This window comes from Enoplosus armatus, chromosome 23 (genome assembly GCF_043641665.1).
Source record: "Enoplosus armatus isolate fEnoArm2 chromosome 23, fEnoArm2.hap1, whole genome shotgun sequence".
Classification (NCBI taxonomy): Eukaryota; Metazoa; Chordata; class Actinopteri; order Centrarchiformes; family Enoplosidae; genus Enoplosus; species Enoplosus armatus.
The window spans coordinates 12716421-12743439 of NC_092202.1; the positions used below are offsets into that span (position 1 = coordinate 12716421).

A 27019-nucleotide genomic window follows, 5' to 3' on the forward strand; every position below is an offset into this window, starting at 1 on the left:
TCGTGTTTATTTTACTTGTTTTGCCTCTAATGGAGCATCAGATTCTGTAGTAACAGATGACTGTGCTGTAGTTGATGTATGTAAATACTGAATGTGCTGCAACTAATAATAGTTGACAGCTGGTTTGACGCTGACTGGCACTGCCTCATATTAAGTATATAAACTGCCTTTCATTAAAACACTACCTACAGCTGATCTGAGACGCAGTTACATCTTCACAGTCTGCAGATCTTACAAAATACTGTACTTTTTTTTGCCCACAGAAGCCACTGATAATGTGTAGCCTAGCACATCTGTGGCCACCAGGTTGTTGCTAGGTCACAGGTGCATAAGGCAAAGTAATGCTAATATGCAGGAGGTGTGCTATTTTTTCCCTTTCTTTTCCCACTGCTACTCCCCCACTACCTTTTTTGGGTGCGTTTTTTTTCTCGGTCCCTTTTCATTCCCATGGTGCCTCATTCACAAGCCTCAGCCTGAGAGCCTGAGAAATATCGGTCCAACCTGGCTGAAGGGGGGGAGTGAAGTACACAGAAAAGGACAAAAAGGAAAATAGAAAGAAGGATGAGGAGAAAAGGGGGGGGGGGGATAGGATGCTGACATAGGGTTTTCAAAATAATGTATGTATGAGAGAGAGAGAGACAAAAAGAACAAGAGAATGGGACTGTTATTTGAAAATGTATCAAGGCTGGGAGAAGAGAAAGATGAGGGGGAAAGACCTATGTTGTGAAAAAGAGGGGAGAGGAAAAGAGGGTGGCTGTGAGTATTTAACAGCAGAGGATAGGGGGGTGAAAACAAGGTGGGGGAAAGAGTCTAAAATGAGAGAAAAGAAAAGGAGGAAAGGGAGAAAAAGCAACAAAGGAGGTATGGAGGGAAAGAAAAGATTGGAGGGAAGAGGAGAAAGTTAGGCCGCAGAGATGGGAAATAAGAGGGCAGAGGTGTTGCAGCGGAGGAGAGAGAGGTAGAGAGGAAAACAGCCCACAGAGAAAGTGACGGTGAGATTATGTGAAGCAGAGAGAAAGAGGTAAACAGAGATGCAGAGAGAAAGAGGTAAACAGAGATGTAGAGAGAGGCGGGGAGGCAGATGTAGTGACATTTACGGAGTGGTGATGATCGAGTAGGCATGAAGGTTAAAGCCATTTTCTCCCCATGTAGCCAGACACACACACAAACACAAACACACACACACACACACACACACACTTGTAGGCTTATCTGCTCATGCATTCATGCATACCCTACGTGGACAAATGTGTGCTTTAGAGTTTAAATTTCAGTCTGAATCTGGATTAGACTACTATACTATACGCTCACTATAGAATGATTCCAGGATTTTATTACAGTCCTTATAAAATCATCATGAGATTGCCGGCATCCTCTCACGCTGTCAACCATAAATTCTGCTCTTCTCAGCCAAGAATATTGAACATAATCAGAGATTGTGAGCTCCAGCATTAACTTTTCATAAGGTGACCAAATAAAGAAAAACACCCCCTTTTCAACACATTGATTTATATAGGCTGTGGTCTGGCATTAATTTATGGTTTAGCAGTAATGTGTGTGACTGGTCTCCAAGGGCGATGACCCATGACAACATCAGGTCTATTGTATCTTCCACTGAACATGGTTGGTGGTATGTGTGCTATGTGTAGGGTTGAGTAATTCATTGTTTTTACATCAAAATCACAATTTGAGTTTATTAGAGTTGGTGTCATCCTGATGCTACTCAAAAAAGACCACCAGATGGGTGATTGGTCAAATGTTCTCGACAAAACTGGCTGATTTGAACCCTGAGACCTCAACAACAAGCGACTGCATCATTATATCTGATTCTGTTCGAGTAGAAACAAGATCAGCCCGTGAATTTATCTTGTTTCATACTGTGTTGACCACAAATACATGCCTGTTTAATTTATAGAAAGAATCACAATTTAAAATGCCATAGCTTTGAGCTATTTCCCTCCAGCCCTCGTGTCTGGGTGTGTGTGTGTGTGTGTGTGTGTGTGTGTGTGTGTGTGTGTGTGTGTGTGTGTGTGTGTGTGTGCTGAGCCAGCCAATTCCCAGTCTCAATAGCGTGATTCTGCTCCAGAGGTAATAGATTACTGGAGAGGCTCTCACTCCATCTCCCATGATACCCTGGGTCTGTCAGAACAGCGCCCACTGTTTGTCTCTCCATGTAAAAGATAAGGGCTAAATTCTGAAAAGCTCGCTTTTTAACCATTTTGACATTTGCAGTTTTGTCAGCAGAGCGGTGCGTGCTCTTTATTAGGCTAACCTTTGAAGAGCAAAGAGTCTTTATGCTGTCTGACATATGGGAAGGTGGAGGAGGTAAAGGGAAACAAGAAAAAATATGGTGGGAGGTTGTTATGTTGAGCTATCAAAATGCAGACAGACTCAGCTGCTCTGTTGCCATTTCATGTAGTATTTCATCTCAGAGGTAATCTCTGCGGTATATTGTCTTTCCTTGCCTTTGTCCATGAAAAACACAAAGAACCAATCTGTGTTTGTGTGTTTGAACAGTCATTCAACCCCTGGGCTATTTCTGCCCTAAACAAAGGCTTGCTGGTGATCCGTGCAATAACCTTCCAGTGTGATCCAACATCACTGTCGCTATTTATCTGTCCATGTGGGCTTTGAACCCTTCCTGCTGCTTTAACACCAAAGCAATTCCCATCACATGAAACACAGAGGTCTTCTCTGCTCATCTCCCGCCCCCTCCTCTCCTTTTCCTTCTCAGTTAGATATCAAACGTACAATCCCGCTGACGGTGCCAAGCCAAAAAGAGAGTGTCTTTCTTTTCAAATGTCTCGATATTTTTTTGTTGTTGTTTGTTTTTGATATTTCAATTAGTTGATAGCAGGAAATTAACTAGCCGCCATTTTGATAATCTGTTGACAATTTAATCCATTTATGATGTGAAAATGTCAAACCTACCCAAATATGAGGATTTTTCCAATTTTTGGATTCTAGTATCTGTTTTATATCGCTCTCTTCATTTTCCAATATTCCTTTGAGCCACTGGCTCATCATCATTAGGCAACGGGCTGAAAACAAGTGAGATAGGACTACATATAGGAAACAGTACAATGGTATTCTGTGTATATCGTGTTAGATTCTGTTGTATAACAATGTTTCAATTTTTACATGTCATATGCTAAAACATGTAACCGTCATATACAACAACAGTATAACAGCAGCACAAGTACAGGAGACTCTTAAAGGCAGAAGACATACAATGTCACTTACGCAGCAGTGTCTATCTAAAATCAGCTAACACTTCCTGACATGAGCCACCATAAGCCATTGGTCATACCGGATCAAGTATGGCTTGAGCGAGGGTAATGCTAATATATGAATTATTTAATAAATGTCTTTAAAAGGTTACACAGTGTCTAAATGTCTAAAATGTCAATGTAAACGTTGAGACATACTACTTGAGATTATCCTCTACAAACGTCAGCATGTCTGGACAAAAGAGCTGCATGTGTTTTGAGGACTGGACTGGGATCGTAGGACACGAAGAAGTGAAGCACAAAGCTTGTTTGGGGCCGACCCTTTGCCACCCTTCCTCAATGCCCCATCTGAATCCATCTCCTCCTCTCAGGCCAGCCTTGTCAGAGCTTATTCCACTGCGGGCTGCAGCACTGGGACATTACTAACCAGTGAGCGGATGAGGCAAGAGCTCCTAATGCTGACAGAGTGGAACACTGAGGGAGTGCCAAGATGGAGGACGGGAGTAATTTAGGTCAAAGGCCCAGGAGGGACACCAAGATGCAGACACATGGCCATTTTTTCACTTTCTTTGTGTCTTAGTTTGGCTCTTCATCTGTCTGCATCCTTATGTGTGCCAGCTGTGCATATTCATTAAAGGACCAGTCTGCTCTTAAATTCGCCTGCTAACGTTTTGTCATGAAGTCATGAGAGATTTTCCATTTATACTCATTTGTGCCACTGAGGTCTTCGAAAATGGGATCGAAATCCTGTTAAACTTCGACGTGAAAAAATGAAGGAGACTCCTGGGAAATAAGGCCGAGCTGACAACGGTGATATAACCGAATACATGTTATTTTAATGCTTTTGGACCGTTCAATTGCCGTCCCTCTCTCAAGCCACCTCATCTCCCCCAAAGCTACATCCTACCAAAACAGCAACAGTGTAATCTGTTGTGTCACCTACAGACGAAACCTGGAGCTGCTGCATCTACGGTACAATCAAGTGGGAACTGGACTCTGTGGACTTTTGATTGGATATTTTCCACAAAAACACAACCTTGATTAAGATTAACACGTTTAATAGATCTAGAATGAAAAGAGTGCTCATATCCTTGTAGACTCACTTGAGTTTGTGTTGAAGTGCCCTCAAAATATGGACACTTTTTTCAAGCTTGACGGAGCAAACTGAACTGCCAGTTACATAGCTGAAGTTTAAATAGCACACTGCCTAATCGACGGACGTTTAGTTGAAGTTCACCATATGCATCTATGAATCTTGAATATACTTTTGATCAAGTTGTTTTTCCATGAGGTTGTGCATATGCCGGACTAGGTTTACAGTACAGTTGTGTGTGCATCTGTCATTGCAAGTAAAAGTACTGTATTTATGTCATGAGAGGATGCAAAGGGGGGGGGAGAACAGAACGGACTGACAGTACAGGGGAAAGGGAGACAGACTGTGGCTGTGTCCAAAGCCTTTCACTATACAGTTCACTCATTTGTTTGCCATATCGCTGTCTTGGAAAATGATGAAAACCAGCATCATTTTGTGTTCCGCTATCCTGCACACTTAATGCAGACCTCAAGGAAACCTCTTCTTTATAGAGTGGAGTGTACGATTGCCGGTCACCTGCTGAGGGCTAACTAGTGAGCCTCCTGCAAAGTCAATTTGAGTGACTGCTGGATGAAAGGATTAGCCTGTGTAAGTTCCAAAATGGTTTATTTCCATCCATAGAATTTCCTTTAAAGTCGTAAATAGGGAATAAGTGAACAATTTCAGACACAGCCAATGAGTGGGAGAAACCGAGAGTTTGATTTGGTTGTGTGTGTGTGTGCATGTGTCACGTCTGGCTCCTCTGACGCTGTCCGTGGTACTGAAATGTGAGCCGACATGAGTGTGCGGCGCCTGCTGCTGTTCTTTTTTTGGTTTTTGCCTCTTGTGAAAACGCAGGCCAAATGAACCCTTGTTCGCCTTTTTACCTTGCACTGCAGAATCATTCTGAGGGCAAATTCTGACAAAAACGTCTCTGTATGACAGTCCCGTTTATGTTCAATTTAGCATGACACTTTGGTGATTGTTTATTGTCTTAAGACTGTCACATGCTTCCTTTTTTGTAAAGATGTGTGCTAAATCAAGTGTGTGTGTATGTGTGTGTGTGTGTGTGTGTGTGTGTGTTGCAGTGGCCCAGGTGCTGGAGCGGCACAGATGGTGAAATCACAACTCCAATGGATTAAACTGCACTTCCAGTCATTAATACAGCCAGCTTGAACCCAGCAGCTACTCTTGCTAACTAGTGATGAATCGCGTCACGCTGACTTCTCTCCTACGTGAACATATCAGCAGACTTGTTCCACCAGAGGAGGAAGCCTTACCTCTGGATAACCTCCTGCTCTCTCTGTCTATTCCTTCATCCCCCCCTTTCTTTTAATCTCTCCTTTTCCTTTTCCTCTTTCCCTCTCTGCCCTTACCATTCAGTGCTGTGGGAGGCACTGTGAGCAGCGGGACCTGGCAGAGAGGGAGCTGTGTGTGTGTGTGTGTGTGTGTGTGTGTGTGTGTGTGTGTGTGTGTGTGTGTGTGTGTGCAGGAGGGGTAATTTGCATTCACTGCCACCGGCCACCTCAGCTTCAGAAGCCCTGAAGAGATGGCCCTTTGAGCTGTATTGAAAGAGATGGAGTGTGTGTATATGTGTGTGTGTGTGTGAGCAAAAGAGAGAGAGAGAGAGAGAGAGAGAGAGAGAGAGAGAGAGAGAGAGAGAGAGAGAGAGGCGGATGGGAGGTAGGTAAAGAGTGAGAAAAGGCAACATACCTCATAATGCAGAATGAGCAGCGCATGTGTATGTGCATGAGTCCCAAGAAGTGTGTGTATGTGCATGTTTTTGTGCGCATATGTACCAACAAGTGTTTGCCTGCATGTGTGGGTTTGCATACATGTGCATCTTCAGTAGCCTTGGGGAAAACCAGAGCCATTATTAATCCCCAGACAGCTGAATGCTGCTTTTTGCTGTGCGCCTCGCAGGTTGCGGTGCTCTTTGATCTTCCTATATCTTCTTTTCTCAAGGTTATTTTAATAACGAGCACACTTCCAGTCTGAGAACCCGATCTGTTTCCAATTTCCATGGGCAGAGGGAACAGAGGCAGATATGATCCTGTTAAAGGTTCAGTCTGCGCTGTAATCCCTTATAAACTGGCAGTATTACATGATTTTCGTCTTCCTGCAAGTGGCTCATCTATCAAAGTGAGAAGTTTTTATTCAGTAGAAAGGAGAAAAAAAGTATTCTAATTTAAAAATAAGAATGTCTAATATCAATGTCACTCATTTCAATACTACAATTCAATACATCCTTGCAACACTGCACTACTCTGTGTCTGTGCTCAAGCTTATCTCTATTTCACAGCACAACAACATGGTAACAGGAGAGCTGACCACGCTGGCCTGAAGTGACCACTCAGCAGTTCAGGATGTGAACTGTGTCAATAAACTGGAGGATTAATTATAAAAAGGCAAACGCACTGAGGGCTGGGGACAATTTATGTCCATTCCTGCTATACATTATATGACAAACCTGAATCTTGTTTATCCTGATGAAATACAGTGTTAAAGCTATCTCGCCCCAGCACTACAAATATACTACCATATCCATTATACCAGAAGTTTGCATGAACAACCACACTATCCCTTCAACATACAAGTAAATATCCGGCTACCGAGCAGGAGCATACAGTTGTGAGGAGTTATTTTATGAGGAAAATATTCCAGCAGTTGAATAGCTCTTTCACATTTAAAGCTGAAACCCATTACGTTCAGCATGTTCAAACTACAGCAAAGATTATGAGAAGAGAAAGGTCATCAGCAAATTAGATGATGTCATTGTAAATGTGTTATATCCTAGACAATGGCATTAGAAGAGTTTTTGCATTGTCAGCTGGACAGGCGGGACCCAACAACACCAATCTATATTCCTCAGTAAAGCTTCTCCAACCTCCATTAATGGCGAGTACATACTGTACATGTATAATAACTATCTGTTATTGTTATTGCATTGGGTTACTTTAGGTTGTTTACTTATTTTTTGAGCACTTGGGAGCAGCAGAAACAAGTTGTAATCTCCAGTAAGTCTGGTAACCACGCTGGTGCCCATGGCGATGCTAAACAGTAAGGCTGCCGCCGGAAAACCAAAACAATGAGCTACAAGATGCTACAAAGCTCCGCAGAGCAGAGAGGGTCTGCAGAGTTGGGTGATAATTCTCTGTTGGTCCTTCCCATCACATGCATGTAAGTATTTGACCCCCCTCCCCCCCTCCCCCAAGTTCAAGAAGTATTTCTAGGCCCGAAGGTGCCCATGTTGCTCAGCATGACTCTGAAGCGCTGCCCCACCTGTGGGTGGGAGCTTATTTTTAATGAAATGTTTAATTGATAGGACAGGGTACATCAGACTTTATCAAATCCCATTGGATGTACTTCATCAATCCCCGAGTTAAATCAGATGATATCCCAGATTGTGCTGGAGCGCCGCTACAGAAGCCAAGCCAAATGAACATGGATAGTCAAAGCCTGAGAGCTTATTATTTAAGTACTGTTGTAAAGTCAATTCACTCTCCTGAGGCTAAAACGATCATTTAAATGGACCGTCTACAGCTAAATCCTATTTCTGCGTTCATTGCTCATCCAAAGCATATGGTGATGACTGGGAAGCTGTGAGAAATGAGAAATGCAGGCGGGCGGAGGGGGCTACGCTCAAGAGAAAAGGAAGGGAGAAGGGCAGAGAGGCAAAATGGTGGGAATATACGGGGAAGGGATGCTGGATGAAAAGGACGGCAACGCATGAAGAAGAGAGATAATACGAGCTGAACGAGAGGAACGGAGAGGAAGATGGGGGGAGGACAGGAGAGTCGATCAAACTGATGACCCATGTGAATGCGACAAAATGCGTAAAAAAACAACAACAACACACCGCGGAGATTATTAGGATCATGTGATGCACATGCATACACATACACACACACACACACCCACTGAATACTAAAGCCAGCCCACGCATGCATCCACACACACTCACACACACACACATTCCCTCTCTTTCTCTCCATCTCTCTGGCTTACAGGCTATAAATAGCTGGAACTGAGCCCTTGCTAATTCCTTCATTCAGAGTCTAGTGGAAAGGCAAAATGCATGCGGCCTTTGATGCGTGCCCTGACAGGAAGATACAGGAAGTGGTGGATGGTTGCCAGGACAACCCCCCCCGCCCCCCCGCCCCACTTCCCCCTTTCTTGTGTCTTCGATCTAAATTCTGCACTCCTTGAACCTCCCTCCCTCCCAGGCTCTCATCCGCTCTTCATTTCAGTGTCTCTCACTAACTATACTGTTGCCTCTCAGCCTCCGTCAGAGGCCAACTGAAGGCTTCAAAATGTGATCGATATCATAATCTGGCAGTGTACTCTGTCTCAGTCACGTAATCGCATTATGAAACCGCCGCATTCGCTGGCATCCACAATAAGTAAAGATACTGAGTGAAATATGCAAATCCTTCCTCCAATTACAGTCGTTATCGATATCTACAGAGATTCTTTGAACACAGTTGCACTTAAAATGCTCCTAACATTTAAGGCACACTCACGCTGTAAGTCCAAGATTATTCCAAGGCCCAAGCCCAAGCCCAAAAGAGGGTCAACTATGGATCTAAACCAAATATCCACCTAAAAAACAAATTCTCTCTTGATAGCAAGCTTGAACATTTAACAACGATTTAACCCCTGCCAAATCAATGTTTTTCATTGAGAGCTATAACCGTTCACTGGATTTAAATGTTAAGGATCAGAAAAACATGCCAGGCATAATGTAAGTGCACTGAGATACTTATGCATCGTCCAATCATATTTAGAAACCGCAACCGGGCACGGCAGGTCATGTGAAGCTTTGGATTTCTCCACAAGCCAAAGCGGCGTAAGAACGACATTTAAACTTTTACAGTCTGGTGGTATTTTAATTTTTTTTGCCTTTTCAAAAACCAAAACCCAAGAACAAAAGTGTAAGGAATGGATTTTACTGTTCTAGCCAGCTAATTACCTTACCAGCTAGAGAAGTAACCGAGCGCTAGGCTACTCCCAAAGGAGCGTTTCATTTACTGACCATATTAGCGCGTGGGGTTGCAAGTGATCTGAAGGATCTCAAATCCAAACACACCCTGCAAAGATTTGAAAATAAGACCATCACACACTACACAACATTCAGACGAACTAACTCGCTCCCGTTCTCACGCCTGATGTGGGTTCTCCCCAACCCTTCTCTTTGTCTGCACAGTTATGATTTTGTCTTGTAAGACACACCAGCCTCAGTAGTTCTGGACACATTTCTAATAACCTTTCCTCCATTTCAACAGTCCATCAAACCCACAGGCTACACCAGCTTAGCAGTCAGCAATTTAAAAATCTGCTCCTCTCCTCCTCTCGGCTCATGCCTCTTATTGGATACTGTAGGCTTGTGTTGAAGGGAGTGATGTTACTGTCCAGATTTGTGCAAATATTAACACAGAGACAGAGTTCTGTCGTCCCTGGGGAGCTGTCTTGGCATCTTAACTGACATGTTGAATGCTTTCCGTCTTTGTGAATCAAACAGGAAATGAATACCTAAGAGTACATCTGGAGGTACGACAACAAAGCCAAATGGATTTGCTGCTTTAGTCTTAAGAAGATGCTTCATGGAAGTATGAAATCTGATTATCCTGGCTTAACATCAAGTCAGTTACATGTTATACATTACTGTTCCTGCTGATCCAGTGTAGATTTCCCTGATGTATAAGTTTAGATTTGCTGCTTTGTTAGCACCGCACGCAGGCACATGCGTTTACATCCACACACAGGCACCATCCAACACTACACACAGAAAAGCTCCACACACTGTGACTTCAAAAGGGCTTTCTACAGGTTTCTGGGAGCTAGATTGAACGCTTTTTAAGGCCTTTTAATACTACCTGGAACGGGATTTAAGGACAGTGCAATAACCAAGTGAAAACAGTTGTGAGTTATGAGGTCTTGAGGTATAAATGGGGGTTACAAGAAAAAAGATCCCAAGAAGTCCAACCAGGTTTATAAAGACATGTGATAAATACAATTGTGTTCGGCACTTCATTTCATTATTTAGTTTTGCCCCGTTAATAGGCAGTTGATGTTTTTTCACACTAATACAATGTTGAATTTTTTGGGGTTTTTTTTCATGAATGTCGCTAGGTAGCTAGCTGGCTATGTAGGAGGATGATGCCCCCATAGGGCCGTCCTAGATGAATGGAAAAGTTCAAAGCCGCTGACTAACCCTGGCTGATTTGATTCTCTCTTCACCCTCACCACCTCCCGGAGTAAGACAAAGCCTCAGACCAAACAGGCCAGTCACTCCAGGACAGAGCAGAGAGCAGAGAGGAGCAGATTGAAGAGAGCAGAAGGAGAGGGAGGAGGTGAAACACGAGAGCAGGCGCAAAAGCAAAGATGGACTCTGTCAGGTTTGGTTTGCAAGGGTTGGACCACAGGCTGGATGTGGCCCTCTGTTCTGACCTCCATCTCCTTTTTTTTGTCTCCCTCAGTTCTGGCGAGCGCGAGCTCACATCAACAAAAACTTCTGAGTATGTGATAAAGGGCGTGTGTGTGTGTGTGTGTGTGTGTGTGTGTGTGTGTGTGAAGGAGAGGAAAGACGGTGGATATTCCCTGGGGAGCTACAGGCACCCATACTGTATGTAACAGTTATTTCTCGTTCTAAAGGAAGTGTATTCTGCCTGCAGAAAGATGGTGATCTATTTTTCCCTCGTTTTTTGTTCAGAGGGTATCAACTCGGGTTGGCAGGGAGGCGATATAAAGAAGGAGACGGAGCAGAATAATCACGTTTTTTTTCTGGAATCAGAAGCAATATATATCACATTTCCACTGCTGAATGCTGGCACCTATCTCTCCCTTTACATTATTTATCTGTTTGTTTTTATCTCTTCCATTTATTTATTCATCTCTGGCCCTTTGGTGATGCCGATGTTGCAGCGCAGCCCTCGGCCACCGCGTGCATTATTGTGTTAGTATTGAGCCCCTCTTGATGAATCTCCTCAGAAAATTGAAATATTGCGGAATGGGGAGATGTGGGAGTTTGAGTTTGATGCATGGAGATAGATGAAGTATCGGATGGAATAATTTATAAGCCCCCCCTCTGCTCGCACCCTGCAGCTCAGTCCAAGAAGCATGGTGCTGACAACGCTGAGGTTAGCGGTTCGAATCCCGGGGGATTATCTGGCAAAACGGATGCATACTCTCCTTGAACAGACTAATGGAGCAGAGCATCTTAAAAAGCACTTTGTAACAACTTATCAGGGTCAAACCCCCGCGTACCACCAATACAGTTCTACTAAGCATGGTAGACTCTTTCGCAGTTCATTCAAGATCCATGCGTCTGTTTGTTTTTTCCAATCCTTAAGACAAGCAGAATGTCAGAATTTCATGTGAGTCTCCTGTCACCAGCTGCTTTTTAGTCTCACATTAAGACGCGTCCGAGAAGCCTAATTGCTCGTGACTGCTGTTTCTTGTGAAGCTGACTTTGGGGAGTGGAGCATGCATATTGATACTGTATATTGGTTGGAAAATAACCATGGCAAAATATGGAAAAGATAATACGTTCAAGGGGAATAAATGGAACAATGGAAGAAAGGGTTGAACTATTTGGTTGGAAAAGTAGTAAAATGCCTGGTCGAAGGGGTTTTAAATTGAGCAATTGGGAAAAGGTCACAGTGAATGAATATTAAGAGCTGAAGCTAAAGCACGAGTGGTTCGGCAAGTCACTAAAGAGCCAGCAAAGATGCTACACGGCCGGTAAAGACGCTACACAGTTGGGGTTTGTTGGTCTACTGCCTTCTTCACAAACCCACAAGCTGTTTTTACTGACCTGCTTCTGCTGACATCCAAACAATGGTTTCTCCATCACTTCTATGCCCTCTGCCCAACTGCACAAAACGCAGCTATGTGAGATCTTGTATGTAACTAAATATTTACACCAAGTTCCCATTTGGGGGCTGCTGAGTCCAGCTACTCAGACTTATTCACCATGAAGTCTTTCTCTGTGTTAATGGCTGCTGACTGCTGAGAGAAGCATGCGGTTTGCCTGTGGGCCTGAGGCGGCAGCAGCGGCGGCCGGCCCTTCCTTCCCTCCCTTCCCTTCCTTTCGTCCATCGATCCACCGTGACTCTGCAGGAGCCGGATGAAAACCTCTCGCTATGATTTATGGGATGTCATCTTCAGGGGAACCAGTGGCGCCCCTCCCTCCCTGCATTTGGTGAGGGAGCAACCTGCCAGAGGGGAAAAACCAGTTCCCCTGGGTCCTAAGGTCTGATGGTCTATACTACCACGGGTACAAGGAAACAAGCTGGGTTTGTAGTAGACACATTACATTACTACATTATAGTGGTATTCCAATGACCATCAATGTGTTCTTACAGAGTTACTAGTAAAAGAAAGCCAGGAGGATGTTTCATTTAACTTAGGTGGTAATATATAAACACTGCATTTGCAGAACTTGGGTGAATAATTGTCTTTTTTTTTATAACAATGTACAAATAACGATTCATTAAGTGTGTTGAGAGCAATGTTAAAACCAAGAAGAAGAAACCAAGAAATATCATTCCCTGCTCTACAATAATCATATACTGGAAGTAATAAAATCTAAAAGCACTAAAAATCCTCATTTGCATATTTGATTATGCTTCTGTTAATCAGATAGTAACCAGTGTAATTTTGTATTATTACTGTGAGATGATTAGTTGTGTTTCCTTCCTCGGTTTGTTCCTTAAGTATTACAAATTCAAATTCAGAAACATATTCATCCATGAAATGCCACGGAACCAATGGAAAAATGACACCACATGGCTAGCTTAGCAACTTACTAAGTACTTAAGTATTAATTAAGGAGCAATGAGTAACCACCAAATGTTAGCGTATTTGTTTATCTATGAACAAACACACGCAATAATGTCTGGGTGTCCCACTTTCCTCCATTTGCACTGATGGCAGCATTAAGAAGTAATTCTGAAGGCTTAATCCACTTAAAATTAGAGGAGGTTTTTAAGGATTCTGTCTTAAGGGTGCCCTAAAAAAAGGATACACGTAAAAAGGCCTCAGGAGACTCTGAGAGATGCCACATTCATGTTTTAAAAGTACTAGTGTAATAAACGGCACGGCAAGAGGAAATGGGAGAGGATGAGTGAGTGTGTGTGTGTGTGTGTGTGTGTGTGTGTGCATGTGTGTTACTATGTGAGCATTTCAACTCTGTGTTTTGTGGTGTGACAGTGAGCTGAGCTGACAGTCCCCATGGACAGCAAGTTTGTGGCTGATTTTTTGATCTGCTGCCCAAAAGCTTTCTCCTCCTCTCACTTTTCTCTGCACTTCCCTCTCTTCTCCTCTCCTTGTTTCCTCTCCCCTCCTTGTCTCTTCTCTTCTGCCTTTCTCGCCTCCCCTCCTCTCTTTGCCCCCCCTCCCTCACCCAGCAGCGCATGTAAAAAAAAAAAAAAAAACCCGACTTCAAATCAATGCGGGCGAGGAGAAGCAGGAGGAAAGGAGGAGCAAAGAGAAAGACAACCCGGGGGCTGTTGGAGGAGTGCTGAGGTCAGCAATGTCGTGCCTGACTTGACCACCGAAAATATACCAGCAATGATAATGAGGGATGAAAAAAGGTCACAGGTTGTTACATGTTTTTAACAATAAATGAAGACGTATTCATCCTAATACATATTTGCAATGTTGGCATGATATTTCACCAATGCAGCGAAGTGTTATGCTGACCATGTTGGATGTAATGTTTCATACTGATGAACGAAGGAGGGCATTTCACACTTGTGTGACATCTGAGAGTGCACTGTACACCAATGGGACAGTGTGTAAGCGAGCGGGTGGGAATGTGTGTATATCTCTTCGTGGTACGGCACTTGCATTTCCACCAAGTCGTACATCTCAGAAAACAGGAAAAAAAAAATAAAAACCCCGAGCCGCGTGACACTGTGAAATGACTCCAGACCTGAAGTATAGTGTTCTATATGTGCCCGAGGAGCTATAAGTGGCGATGACGGCCTGTCGAGGGCTGAGGCTGCAGTGTTGGGAGTGGAGAGGCGGAAGGAAGGGTGTTGAGCTGTGAAAGACTAAAAAAAAAGTCCAGCCAAGTGATGGAAGTGCTGAAAAGGAGACCGAAATGTGTTAGAGTGAAGAAAATGTTCAGAATGGAAACCAGGGCCTCATCACTATACTGACATACACACCAATGTACACATATAGAGTAAGGGATAGATGAATACAAACATAAAAGCACACAAACGCGCTGATATTGTCAAAGCAGATGACGGGGTATCCTTTTGTAATTCTAATTTTCTAATTTTTATGTTTTTGTATGCGCTCATCAAAAAGATAACGTTTACTCTGCAATGCACAGATTGTTTCATTAAGATTCCTCTTAAAAGTTGCCCACTTGTTTGAGGTCAAACTCAGTGCATGTTAGAAAAAAAAACATTTTTAGGCACGTGAAACCCGTCAACATGGCTCTTGCAGCCTTTTTCTCTGTGAAAGGTGTTGGCTTTGTGCAGCTTATATTAGAGATATAGAAATGGAAAGACAAATGTGGAACACATCTTTCAATACCCTCGGCAAGGAAAGAGAGAGAGAGAGAGAGAGAGAGAGAGAGAGAGAGAGAGAGAGAGAGGGGGGGGGTGATGGAAGTCTCGACTCTTCATATCACACCTGCCGACAAAATGGAAATATTTCTCTTTTATTGCTCACACACCTAATAGTGCCTGGGCAGACAAAAACGTCCGCCGAAAGATCTGAGTTGAGGGAAGAGAGTTCTTGACGGTAAAAAGAGTAAGAAAAGTCAAATGTCATCTAATCCTTTTCTCATAAAACACCTGGAAACTGCTTCAGTCCTGGCCTTTGTTCTCTTGCTTTATAACACCTTGAATGGGATGTACTGTAAAACCAGCGAAGGGTAATTGAAAAATTCTTTGACCCTCCATGGAATATTTTGCATATATAAACTAATATTCAGTATCTATAAGAAGCATATGATATATATATATGGTGTTTAGAGTCGTGCATGAACCTAGAAAACAATGAAAATACTCACAAGATTTCCAGACATTTTTCCACATTAAGTGAACTAGGCTCCTCTCTCTTATGAGTGGTCCTAATTGACCGTTCGCTAAACCCCTCCCCTTGCTTAGCAACCGTAACTAAGCATGGCAGGCCTGTCAAGCTTTGGTTTTCTCCGCATGTTGAAGCGGTGTACATTGGGGTTGTAGTAAGAGCGATACTCTGTGTGTAAAGAGTGCGGAGTGTGGTTTCTTATTTTTCCATTTCCAAAACTGTAAACACAAGAGCAAAAGTGTGAGGAATGGGATGAATTGTGTGTTTGATTGGTCTAACATGAGCTGCAATCGGCTAACTAGCGTATTAGCGTATCTGTAGCAGTAACCCGTGTTACTTCCAAGGCCGGCAGTATTTTATACTTCATTATTTTGCAGGGTAGGCTAACATTAGCAGCTATGTCCTGCTCTCCATTGGTTTTGGGGAAGTTTATACTCCAGCAACCCCAGTCAAACCGGGCCTAGCCCCGAAAGTGTTCCATTCGCCAGACTTAGTCCTCATTATAATCAGCCTTCTCTTTCAACATTAAAAGTGAAACATACTATTTGAAAACGTGAAAAAATAAAGAATAAATATCTATCTTGCCAGAAATGAGAAGTCTGCTTTTTGTACTTCTGTCTGAAATCAAGGTCCTATTGCTGCAAAATAAAAAAGGATTTTCACTAGTAAATCTGCCCCTTTTTAATTAATTTCATACACTGTGCGAGCACGTAAAGCTTGACAGGCATAGCAACAGTAACTAAGGGAAGAGGGCTTAGTGAACAGTCAATTATGTGTTCACTGTTCTCACTGTTACCCACTAATTCCCTCCAGTAACCCTTCATTTAATACTGTCCACTCACCATCCTCCGTGGGCACGTAGATGTTGAGGTAGAGGCAGTCCTCGCTCTGGTTCTGGATGTAACCCGCCGCCACGTCCAGGTTGTCCGTGAACCACACGGGCAGCATTATCTCCGGGAGCACCCCGTGGACATTCTGAGGGCACACGGGGGCAAACTGGGTGGCGTTGCGGATCTCCTGCCAGGATCCCGGGGCTTCGGGCGGCTGAAAGCGGCGGTCGCCGATGGGTGCTGTGGCGTACGGAACGCCCAGGTACTGCTCTACGGGGCCCAGGATCTCATTGTTCAAGTCCTTCTTGATGCCTCTGAGCTTGCCGTAGTTGGTAGTGACTATGGGGTGTTTGGAAGGGTCTAGCTTCTGGCTCGAGGCCAGGCTGAAGAGCAGGATGAGGCCTAGCACACCCATTAGGCAGCAGTCTGTCATGAGACTAAGGGGGCGTGTCCTGGGCAACAAACCCCGCCGACTTTGTTTACTTAGAGCAAATGGAGGGGGGTACATGACTGGATTCATACTGTTCAGCCACCTGCCAGCACTCTGTTTTAGAGTACTTCTGTCTTTTTATAAGAGAATGTGGATTATAACCAACAGTCTGGAAGGTAAAGCATAAGAGGGGGATTAAAAAAACAAGAGCAGGCAGAGCCTGAAAGAATAAAAGGAGCTTTTTTGGAGGTTTGATCAAGACCAGGAGCGCTGAATGAAGGTGAGATGGAGGGCAAAGCAGCCGTTGGGGGAAAGAAGGGTCTTTGGGGTGCTGGATAAGGAGGTCGGACCTCAGTGTGGGTGCCAGGTCAGTGTTGATTCTGAGCAATGGCAATCCAAAAAGCTTCCCCAGCCATGGTTCTGTTGCGTTCCATCCCTATTGGTCTTCTATTATCCAGATCATTTGATTTGAACGGCCACTGGATTCTGCAGAATGAGACAGAGAAGGGGGAGGGTGGAGGGAGGGGATTTAAAGGACAGTGATACATAGAGAGAAAAACAGAAAGAGAGGGAAGGAGGCAAAGGGGGGATGAGGGAGAGAGAAAGATAAGAGAGATTATAGCTTATCTGAAACAGAAATATATTCCATTAAATGTTGTCAGTGCAACATTTTCCCCTTCAACTGTTGCCAAGCGAAAAAAATTTCCTGAAACGAAGGTGGTGGAGATGAAACGACCCTCAACTCAGTATTGCTGAGATCACATCAATAGACTCATTTTGGGGGATATTTCATGTGGTGATGTTTCACTTGATTATATCACAGGCTGAAAAACGCAGTCCTCAAGCTTGAAGGAACTGAAAAAAATGCAACCCTTGTGATCACATTTCACTTCCTCTGGTTTTTGCAATCTCCTAACCCTAACATGCACCAAATCCCTCCTGGTGAACTGTGTTTAACCTGCTCAGCTCACTGCAGAGAGCTAATGTAGTGCAGCCGATGTAGTCACGTCTAGCTCTGACAACACTGCTACTGATGCCTCAATATTTATGGTTATTAATTTTCTTAAAAGGCTTCAGTGCCGGTTCTGGAGATAAAAAGTACAGTAGACAGTGTAGGCGAAGAGTAGAGGCTACAGATTAGGGTGAGCCTTTCACTGCCCAGTAAGGTCAGAGGTCAGTAATGTGTGCCTGTAAGCAGCTTATAACAGCCCGGGACACTTCCGGGCTAAATGCAGAGCACAAAGACACACACACATGCACGCAGTAAGCCTTAAATGACCCACACATGAATGAGTGCCCACGCACTGTACGCTCATTCATGTAATCTACTGCGCAAATGTGCAAATCCTCATGTAACAGACCCCGTCAGAAATGCATGAGGCATGGAGGAGATTATACAGTCATAACATTGTTGGGTGGTGGTGGTGGTGGTGGTGGTGTTATGTAATGGTAGAGGACGCACACCATAGGGGTAATGAAGACTGTGAAGGAAAAAAAAAAAATCTATTTTATGTTCAAACGCACTCTATTTAAGTCTTATCTGATTTTTTTTAAATTCACCATTACCTCTTTCTCCTCTTTCACATTCCCTCTTGCTTTATCACCACGCCATAATTGTCCCATTTAAAGTCATCATTAACCGTATTATTGCATCGCCTGCACCCACTGAAGCACCTCTGTGTTTTTGTTGTCTCCACCCCCCCCCCCCCACCCGAATTCCAATAAAGCCATTTGAATTTGAAAGTATGGGAGTTAAAGTGTCCCGAGGCACGACGGCAGATAATTAGAGTATATAGGCTGATGAACAGGCGAGCAGTCTCACTCACACTGATGTAAGACGTACAAATGAGGAGGCTCATTCGTGTAATAATAAAAGTTTCTTATGTACAACAAGCTCTTTGAGGAGGGGGATGTGCTCCAGCATGTGGGGAGACGCTGTGGTGAAAACACATTTGTGTTCTTTCAGAGAGTGGTAATTGCGAGCGAGTCCGTAGCGTCTCTAATCACGCATTGTCTTCCTTTAGTCCAGTGCGTTCGGCCTAAATATATTGGTGTCTGCCTTTGTTCCTCTCAGTGTGGACTAGTGCCCACGCACCCATGTGTGCATCTGAGCAGCAAGATGTGTGCTCTAATTGAACCATGGAGAGTCTAGAGACTGGCCTGCAGGCAGGGACAAGCCCTCCACCCACCCACCTAAACACACACACATACACACACACATCTACCATTAAACTTTCATCCTCCAAAACACATAAAGGAGACTGGGAGATAGAGAAGCAAAGATGAAGAGAGAATGGGATAAAAAAAAAATTTAAAAAAAGGGAGCAGGGAGAGTGGAGACCCAAATGAGAGATGAATGCAGATGGAGAGGAAGCAGGTCCTGGTGTTAATGAAAAGCTTCCCTCTGGTCAGCAGAGACCCTTCAGAGTGCTTGAGTAAAAGCGACACGAGGCGCTGCTTCACTGACCCTAGAGTCTCTCAGAATAGTGGACATCTAATAGACCCACATCCAAAGGCTCACAGAGGGGGGCCAACTGGACTCCTCTTAACCTAAGCTTGTACCTCAAGCTTGGTTAGGCGCAGAGGGCAGCAGAAGCCCGCTTATGCCAGAATCCCTGGTAAAAATCCAAGGCCCTGGCAGACGCAAGTGTGCCTGGAGGGACCTCCAGAATTTCAGGGTGCATCTGAGTGTTTAATTGCTAATTGGCTCAATTAGAGGGCCTAATAGGTCCAGCTTTGCTGTGAGCAGTGGGAGAGCTTAAGTGATTGATGAAGCAGAGAGGGAGAGACGAAGGGTGGACTGGTGGGAGGAGAGCTGAGCATGGCAACAGAGCCATATAGGAGATATGTATGTGCGTGTGGTGTTTGGAATGCAGGTAACACACACTGCCACACTTAAAGACACAGATTTTAAGGAACAGGTTTTCCCGAAATACTGTATCTCTGTGCATGCGCGCAGCCCTATTGCACACATACACACTCATCCATGATGGCTTTCCTCAATCCCAGGAGGCAGACAAGAAGGAAGGGGTCCACACGGGTCACTCAGTGGCAGAGCATCAGTATAAACCTCATCTTTCTCTGCACCTTTCCTTCATCTCCCACCATTTCTCATCCGAGTATACGCTGCGCAAACACCTCTGGAGGACAACGCAACACCAAAACAAAAGCTATTTTCAATTCTAGACCAGCCTGTTTACTGCAGGCTGTATTGCCACAGGGCTGTGTGACTCTGTATCATTGAGAATAAGCACAAAAAGATGCAAAAGCAATTGTAAAAATATTTTCCATGACTAAACATTATTCAAATTGGGTACCAACCGGGCCTTTACTGTCCATTTTTATCCACAGCAACGGACAATCTGCAAGACCATGCTTCAGGACTCTGTTTACGGTCACAGGACTCAAACCTGCAACCTCTTGCTTTCATAGACTGCCGTGCCATTCATTATTTAGGTTTAACTAGGATCACAGGCTGTGGGCCAGAGCCAGCCTGTCAAACACTTTAATCTGACCCACAAATCTGTAAGCGATACAGTTTTGTTGCTTAATTTGTTGACCTGAAATGTCTCCTGCCTGTTAACAAATTCCAATAGACGGCGCAGTAATGTTCTTATTATTAGGCCCACGGCTAGGCTATAACAATGTCACCATTGCTCAGTACAGTCGATATCCATCCTGCTGCAAAAAAAAAAAAAAAAAAAAAGAAGTAAAAAATGAGTGCCGTGAAAAGGGGAAAGTCGACAGTGAATGCTGAGCATGTAACACAGAACGGACAGCTAAATACTCCTCACTAAGGTGCAGAGGGAAGCAGAATGACTGATCTGTCAGGAGCCCGTTGACGAGTGCAACATCACACACCATTTTTTCCCCAGCACCTACGCTAAAAGGACTGCCTTGAAAGTAAAAGGAGAATGAAGCAGCTTAATGTCTCATGAGCTCGCAAGCTCAGCAGGGCGACGCATGTTTACAAAGCAAAGTAAATTCAGGAGCAGGTAAACGATTTAAGTCATATTTTTATGCTCACAAGACATCAAATCGCAGAAGACAGTTCCTTAAAGGGTCGCTTCAAAAGGACTGTAAGTTGGAGAAATGAACGACGCCTTCGTTATAACAGAGGAACTCGTTGCCGTGGGGTAATTGCGCGGGGTTAGATATATTTGACGCGGTTTGGAAAAAGTCAGCCCTCCGTGGGGTAAAGTCACAACAAATGGGTCACCAAACCGATTATAGGGATATCACCTCTTGATGGAAATACAAGAGAGCGAAAGTGATTTTTCTTTACAGTGGCATTGATCCCAAAGCACTGAGAGGGGGTGTGCGTTGAAGATGTTGTGAAGGCGTTCGTGACACTTATATAGTATACCTAAATGAATGCACTTTGCAGTAATAAAATCCAATAAAGACCACAAACTATGACTTGAGACATCTGGTTGACAGTCCCAGCAAACTGTTATAAGCTCCACAATTTACTGCACGGATAATTAGATTGTATTACACTCTGCAGGTGTTGTTAATATTGCGTCTTTCTTGTGTATATGTGTGAACAATTTTCCCCCTCATTAATCACAACAAGTCTCACTAGAGATCATATTCCGCAAATTATTACTTGTCCTTTATTCGGCGGATCTCTACTTCAAAACTGACACCAGACTTTGATGTTGTTGCCATGAGGGGGAGAGCTGCTCCACTGCTCATATTAAGACAAGAATTACATAAAGTGCTTATGATTTCATGTTTTCAACAAGCAAGCCTACTTTGTTATCTTTAATTGCTGTGGGGAGAGCTCGGTACCACTTTTTATGTGCTGGGACAGAGGCTTCCGCCAATTAACCTGCTGTTAATCTTCCATAGGAAGGTCATGTCTCTGCTCATGGTGACTTCGGTGTGATTGAAGTCGTTCGTCATTTGGCAGGAAGTATACATTATGCCTTTATGTTTCTGACGACTGAGAGCGGATTTGGATTAGATGAGGTTGTGTAAGTGACTCGCGTGTACATCAAAAAGGAAATGGTGATTTGCGGAACGTTGTTTGATGCTTGAGCCTTTTCATATTCCACTGTGCCCCTGTATGTTTTATATTTAGCTCTTCTCCTTGACTTTACAAAGTTGGTGATTTGACATGATACAAAACCTCATTCTTCATTTAACAAAAGGAGAATGTTAAATGTTGAACATTGACGTTAAACATTTGTTATTTAAACGAGGAACCATCTGAGCGAATAATAGAACAGGCAAAGACGAGTACAAATCGGATCGGATATTGAGGTTTTCACACTTCCAAAATTTCGGACATGATCCTAAACAGACCCTTGGAAACCACAAACATTTATGTTTGACAAATGAGACTCGATCGATGAACGGACCTGAAGACTGGCCCAAAATAGACCAGAGGATAATCAGACCACATCCAAAATGTGGTGGACCTTGACAGACCGAAATAGGGAGTGTACCCGAGACTGACGGCAGCAAACAGACGCAATCGAAAAGAGTAACAAGCACCTTCATGATTCCTGCATTATATACTGATACCAAAATGATGACTTTCTACACCTTACTTTGAGAGACGTTTTTCTACAGAACCCTGTTTGTAACTTAACAAAAGAGGATAGTCTACAATCTGAAATATACCCAAGAAAAATGACACCTAATCCAACATACAGATTCCCAAACAGCTCCTCCAATCAACGAGCAGCAGTGGTCGAAACAGTACCAATAGATGTCGTTTTTTCCCGGCAATCCATGATTCACACTCTCAGTCTCACTTCAAAGAACGCATTTTGCAGTACTCTACCGGGAATTAGCCTGTTGCATGTTTTTCTCATTACACATATGGCTTTTCATTTGGTTTCATAAGTTCAATGTGGCCCTTGTGCTAAAAAAAAAAAACAGTTTCCCCAGTTTTCCTCCAGCTGACAAATCAGCCTGGAGATCACAGTCTCAGAATCGAATCCATCTCCATTCTGCCACACAGCTTACCGAGCACAATCTAAATCCCACTAAAACCAATTCCACCACGACCTCCCCTGTAATTGCTTGCCACTCGCTCCCTCCCTGTTGTGATGCCAGTCAGTCTGTCAGTACGCTGGGTTCAACTTAATGATAGATGATAACCTGACTTTGCCAGGCTGGTGGTGCAGGCTAATAGCTGGAATTCAGCGTGTGAAGGTGCTGGGCGGACGAGGAGTTACGGCCTTAAAATGATCTTGAGGTCAGGAGGAAGAAAGACGAGTGAGAGAGAGAGCGAGAGAGAGAGAGACAGTCAGATGAAGACAAATCCATGGAGTCGCAGGAAAATCTATGCAGGTGAACACACGAATGCTGGAACATGCACAGTACATTTGCCATGTAAGTGTGCAGCCAAGCAGGAACACACACGTGAACAGCCACACATACAAATACCTTACGCTCATTATCACCTCAAGTCTGACAGTATTTGAATCAGCACAGCTCATTTGTTTTCACATTTGCTAATTAATACATCCCTGTGAGTACTCATGCACACGCATTTACGTATGTATATACATTTTGCTTGCATATCTGCGATGTCAGTGTGTGTGCTTTTATGCGTGTGACAGCGGTTTGACGTGTTGATCTCATAGTCATTTTGAGGGCGCGGTAGAGTGGATGCTGAGTGGTTGAACAGAAAAGGGTTGTTTCATCTCTGCAGATGCCACATTAACGCCAGTAGATGGGGTGGACATACGTGTGTGTGTGTGTGTGTTTATATGTTTGCCGTCCTGCTGACAGCCTCTGTGTGAGCTCCGAACAGAAAATAGCCAGTAGGCAGGTCAGTGCTCACTCAGGCTCTTGTCAATCCCTTATTTTTTATTATGTTTCATTCCTCCATCTCCATCTCTCTCTCTCTCTCTCTCTCAGTGGGAAAGAGAAAATCAGAGTGGGACCAGAGTTGAACAGATATAGCTGAAGGGAGGCGGTACATTAAGAGGATGGAGAAATGTAAAGAGAAGACCAATCCACTACAACATTCATGTCTGAAAACACAGAAAAATATAGAAAACAAAAACATTGTTCAGTTATGACAATAATCTGCCTTCAGATAAAAGGCATTGAAAAGCCTCATTTTCTCTTAGAATATCTCCTATTATGACCCCTCCAAGGTTGGAGGCAGCTCACCATCACTCTATGATATTACACATACGTCACTATCTAGATTCCATGGACCACATTTTCAAGTTGTAGCATCACAGAATGCATGCTAGCATCTCTATTAAAATCCTTATTCATTATTCATGTACATACAGCATATGCAAGTGTAAAGTGAATTGCAGAGGTTTTAGATGGAGCACACGGAATAGAGGTTGGGTGACTTTCATGTGAAACGATAGGCATCTATGAGAAGAATACTCCACTCTTAGAATCGCACTCCTAAAACACTGTCGTAATCACAATGGACTGGTTTTTTAAGCATGAAAATCGATGCAGCAAAACGAGAGATACCATCTTTTTTTATTCCATGCGTTCTTCTTCCTTGTTAAAACATGGTACCTCCATTACCCATAATGCAACTTGACCGCCAACTGAGATTCTGGTGGCTTATGCTAGTGGCGGCTAAGGTAGCCTCAAGCAGGGATGAGCAGCGGGCTACAGAGGTCTGATAAACTCACTTCTGTCTTACTCCACAGCCCCAGATTTCTTTCATTTTCAATCTTGTGGTCTTCAGCCCCGACGCTGACTCAAGTGACATCACATGAGGACATTTATCAGACTTCACGCAGCTCCCTCGGGGGCGACGACATGCTTTATATAACTTTTTTTTTCCCATAGACGCCAAGTTCCCCTTTACAACTGAGATTTGTAGTTTTGTTTTTAGGACATTTCGATGTACACGTGAGATGCCACCTCAGTAATGGCAGCTCCACAATAGGGATTAGTCTATATACACAGATACTTAATAGACGCCACCCAAGGCTATTAAAAAGTCTGTAAACATATTTTTTTATAAAGGACAAAACCTTTCTTTCTCCATTTTGAAGAAATCAAAATCGAAATCTACTTTTTCTATTCAGCCTTTCTATCTTTAAACATTGTGCATTGTCTTCCCTCCCTCCCCAGACTCTATTCACTTATTATAGAGACCAGACTGGGCTGACAGTGGAAGAGAATGGGCTGATAGACTGCCAGCTGCAATACAGACACAATGGGAGGATGCACAGGCATAGGGAGGGCTAGACAGAGGAAGTGGAGAGTGTAGGGGCTGTCAGTATACTTGTTGACAACACAGAGATGTACGCACACACACACACACACACACACATCAGTGGTGGGTATTAGCGGTATGAGCGTGAAGTGTGTATGTGTTTATGTGGAGAAAGGGGGTGTTGGGGTTGAGGACCACCGGAGCGCAAAATTGGAAACAATGTGTCGGCAAGAGTTAAAAGCAAATATTTACAGGGCTTTAATGTGCGTTGGGAGCACTGCGTTTCCGGCGTGGGTCAGCGCGTCTCTGGCAGAGCTGAGGAACGCGGAGGGGCATGGGTGGTAATTAGACAGACAGTGGCAGATTAATCACAGGCTGACAGCACAGTCTCCAAGCCACACACAAGCACATTCACAAGCTATACGCAGCCCCATCACTTAGTCTGGCTCGTCTGGCAAAATGCTCTGGACGTTTTCCTCTCACCCAAAGAGGGGGAGTGTATCCAGCTTTGACGAGCGGACCTTATTCTCTCTTATTTTTCGGCTCTTTCTTTAAACACGCACACTCGCACAGACTGCCATCGTGCTCTGATTACCTGCTTCTTTCTCTTCCTCCGTCTCCTCTATAAATCGCTAGCTCTAAATCTCCCCCCTCCCCTCACTTAAGGACAGCTCCTAAGCCGCCCCGCCCCCCTTCCACCTCCACAGAGCCTCCGGTGGGAGGGTCCAGGAGAGGCAGAGGACAGTGTGGTTCTGCCCCGGGGGAAGAGCTCTCCTGTAGGCTGGAGGACGCTGCCACAGCTCAGTGAGAAGGAAGGGGGAGATATAGTAGTTGGCTGAGAGCGCCGCCATTAAACACGTTCCATATATCATAAATATTTTACCATCTTCTAAGTGGTTTTGACCTTGCATCAGAGTACTGTAGGTTATACCACAGTAAGGGAGAGACAACCAGAGTTTTGAAACTTTCAAGAGTTTCTTACAGTGGTAATTAAATTGGGTTGTAATACAACAATTTGCTGTTTAACAGGCTTACAAGCCCTCTTCTCTAACCTCATGGCCGTGTTTTTACACTGCTATGGTCAGTAAAGGCCTCGTCACGTTAGCTTTTAAAAAAGCTACAGTTTTACTTGATCCCTGCTGATCGCACACCTGTGGGAATCTTTTGCGTCAAGTTCAACTTTGGTGAACTTTGACACGCAAATTTGCGCTGATGACCAATGAGCAAGCCGCCAACTGTCAATAATGTGCTGTAAATGTAGACCAAGACCTAAAGTGGGGGTAAATGGAGGGTCACTTTTTAAACTGGGTGAGTGGGATTCAGCCCAGGGCCACAGGGGGCACAGCCTCAGAAAATGGCTACGCTGTGTTTGTGAGACGGGGTGAATGGGGTCTAATTGAGCAAATGAATGCTGCTGAAGGCAAACTGTGGCATAGAGAGCCACAGTGGCGGAACAGAGGGTACATAAGGACAAATAGGGGGGTGGTGCAAAATGCTGTTCCCCAAGCCAGGCGAAAGTAAAGCTGATGAATGTCAGTTGTAGCTTACAGCTGCTCACTTGACAAGCAGAAAGGCACTTGGACTTTGTTTACAGTCAGACAGGGACTCTCGACCTGGGACAGATAAAAGCTTTCCATTAAAATATTGACTTAGAGGATTAGGAAGGTGGGAGAAGTTATGTAAAGTGACAGAAATCTGCAATTTTCCAGCTGAGATGCCATCAAGGCTCTAGAGAAAAGGGATATTAAGACATCATCAGATTCACTGAAAGTTTAAACAGTATTTGTAGAGTACAATACAGCAAATATGGAGAACATAGTTGCACTCACACTTGCTTCTAGCGCTCACTCCCCTCCACAACTTATTTTTGTTGCTCAGTGAATGAGAGAATCAAGAAATGGCGACAAGCTGATGTTAAAGCTTGTTGTACTAGTATGTTAAATAAATTAATCAACAAGACTGGGGAGAGCTACTGCTGGTGTACTTTATTAGGGGCCATGCCTCACTGTTCATTGGTCATGTTATGTTGTACTGTTATGACAATATTACTGTCTTTACTTGCATATTTCATTCTGTGTAGACGTCATCGCTTCAGTGAATACAGAATATATCCGATACTGTCAGACAGTGTGGAATAAGACGATTTTAACAACCATTAATCGAACTTTATATTTGTAGTATTACAACAGAGCCCCACGGTAAGTAGGAGTAGCTTTAGATATATTCATAGTTATAGGTGCAGAT

General features: G+C 43.8%; 1 protein-coding gene across 6 annotated transcripts in view; it reads right to left on the bottom strand.

Annotated features, from left to right (window-relative positions):
* The window catches only part of nlgn2a (neuroligin 2a), a 95793-nt gene extending 79089 nt beyond the window's left edge, over window positions 1-16704 (bottom strand). For 2 of the 6 annotated variants that reach the window (XM_070929409.1, XM_070929408.1), the window contains exon 1: window positions 16197-16704. In XM_070929409.1, coding sequence (XP_070785510.1) covers window positions 16197-16704 — 508 coding nt within the window. Of the gene's footprint in view, window positions 1-16192 lie in introns of all 6 variants that reach the window. The other 4 variants (XM_070929412.1, XM_070929410.1, XM_070929411.1 and 1 more) reach the window with 4 other exon arrangements.
* Window positions 16705-27019: the final 10315 nt, after the last annotated feature.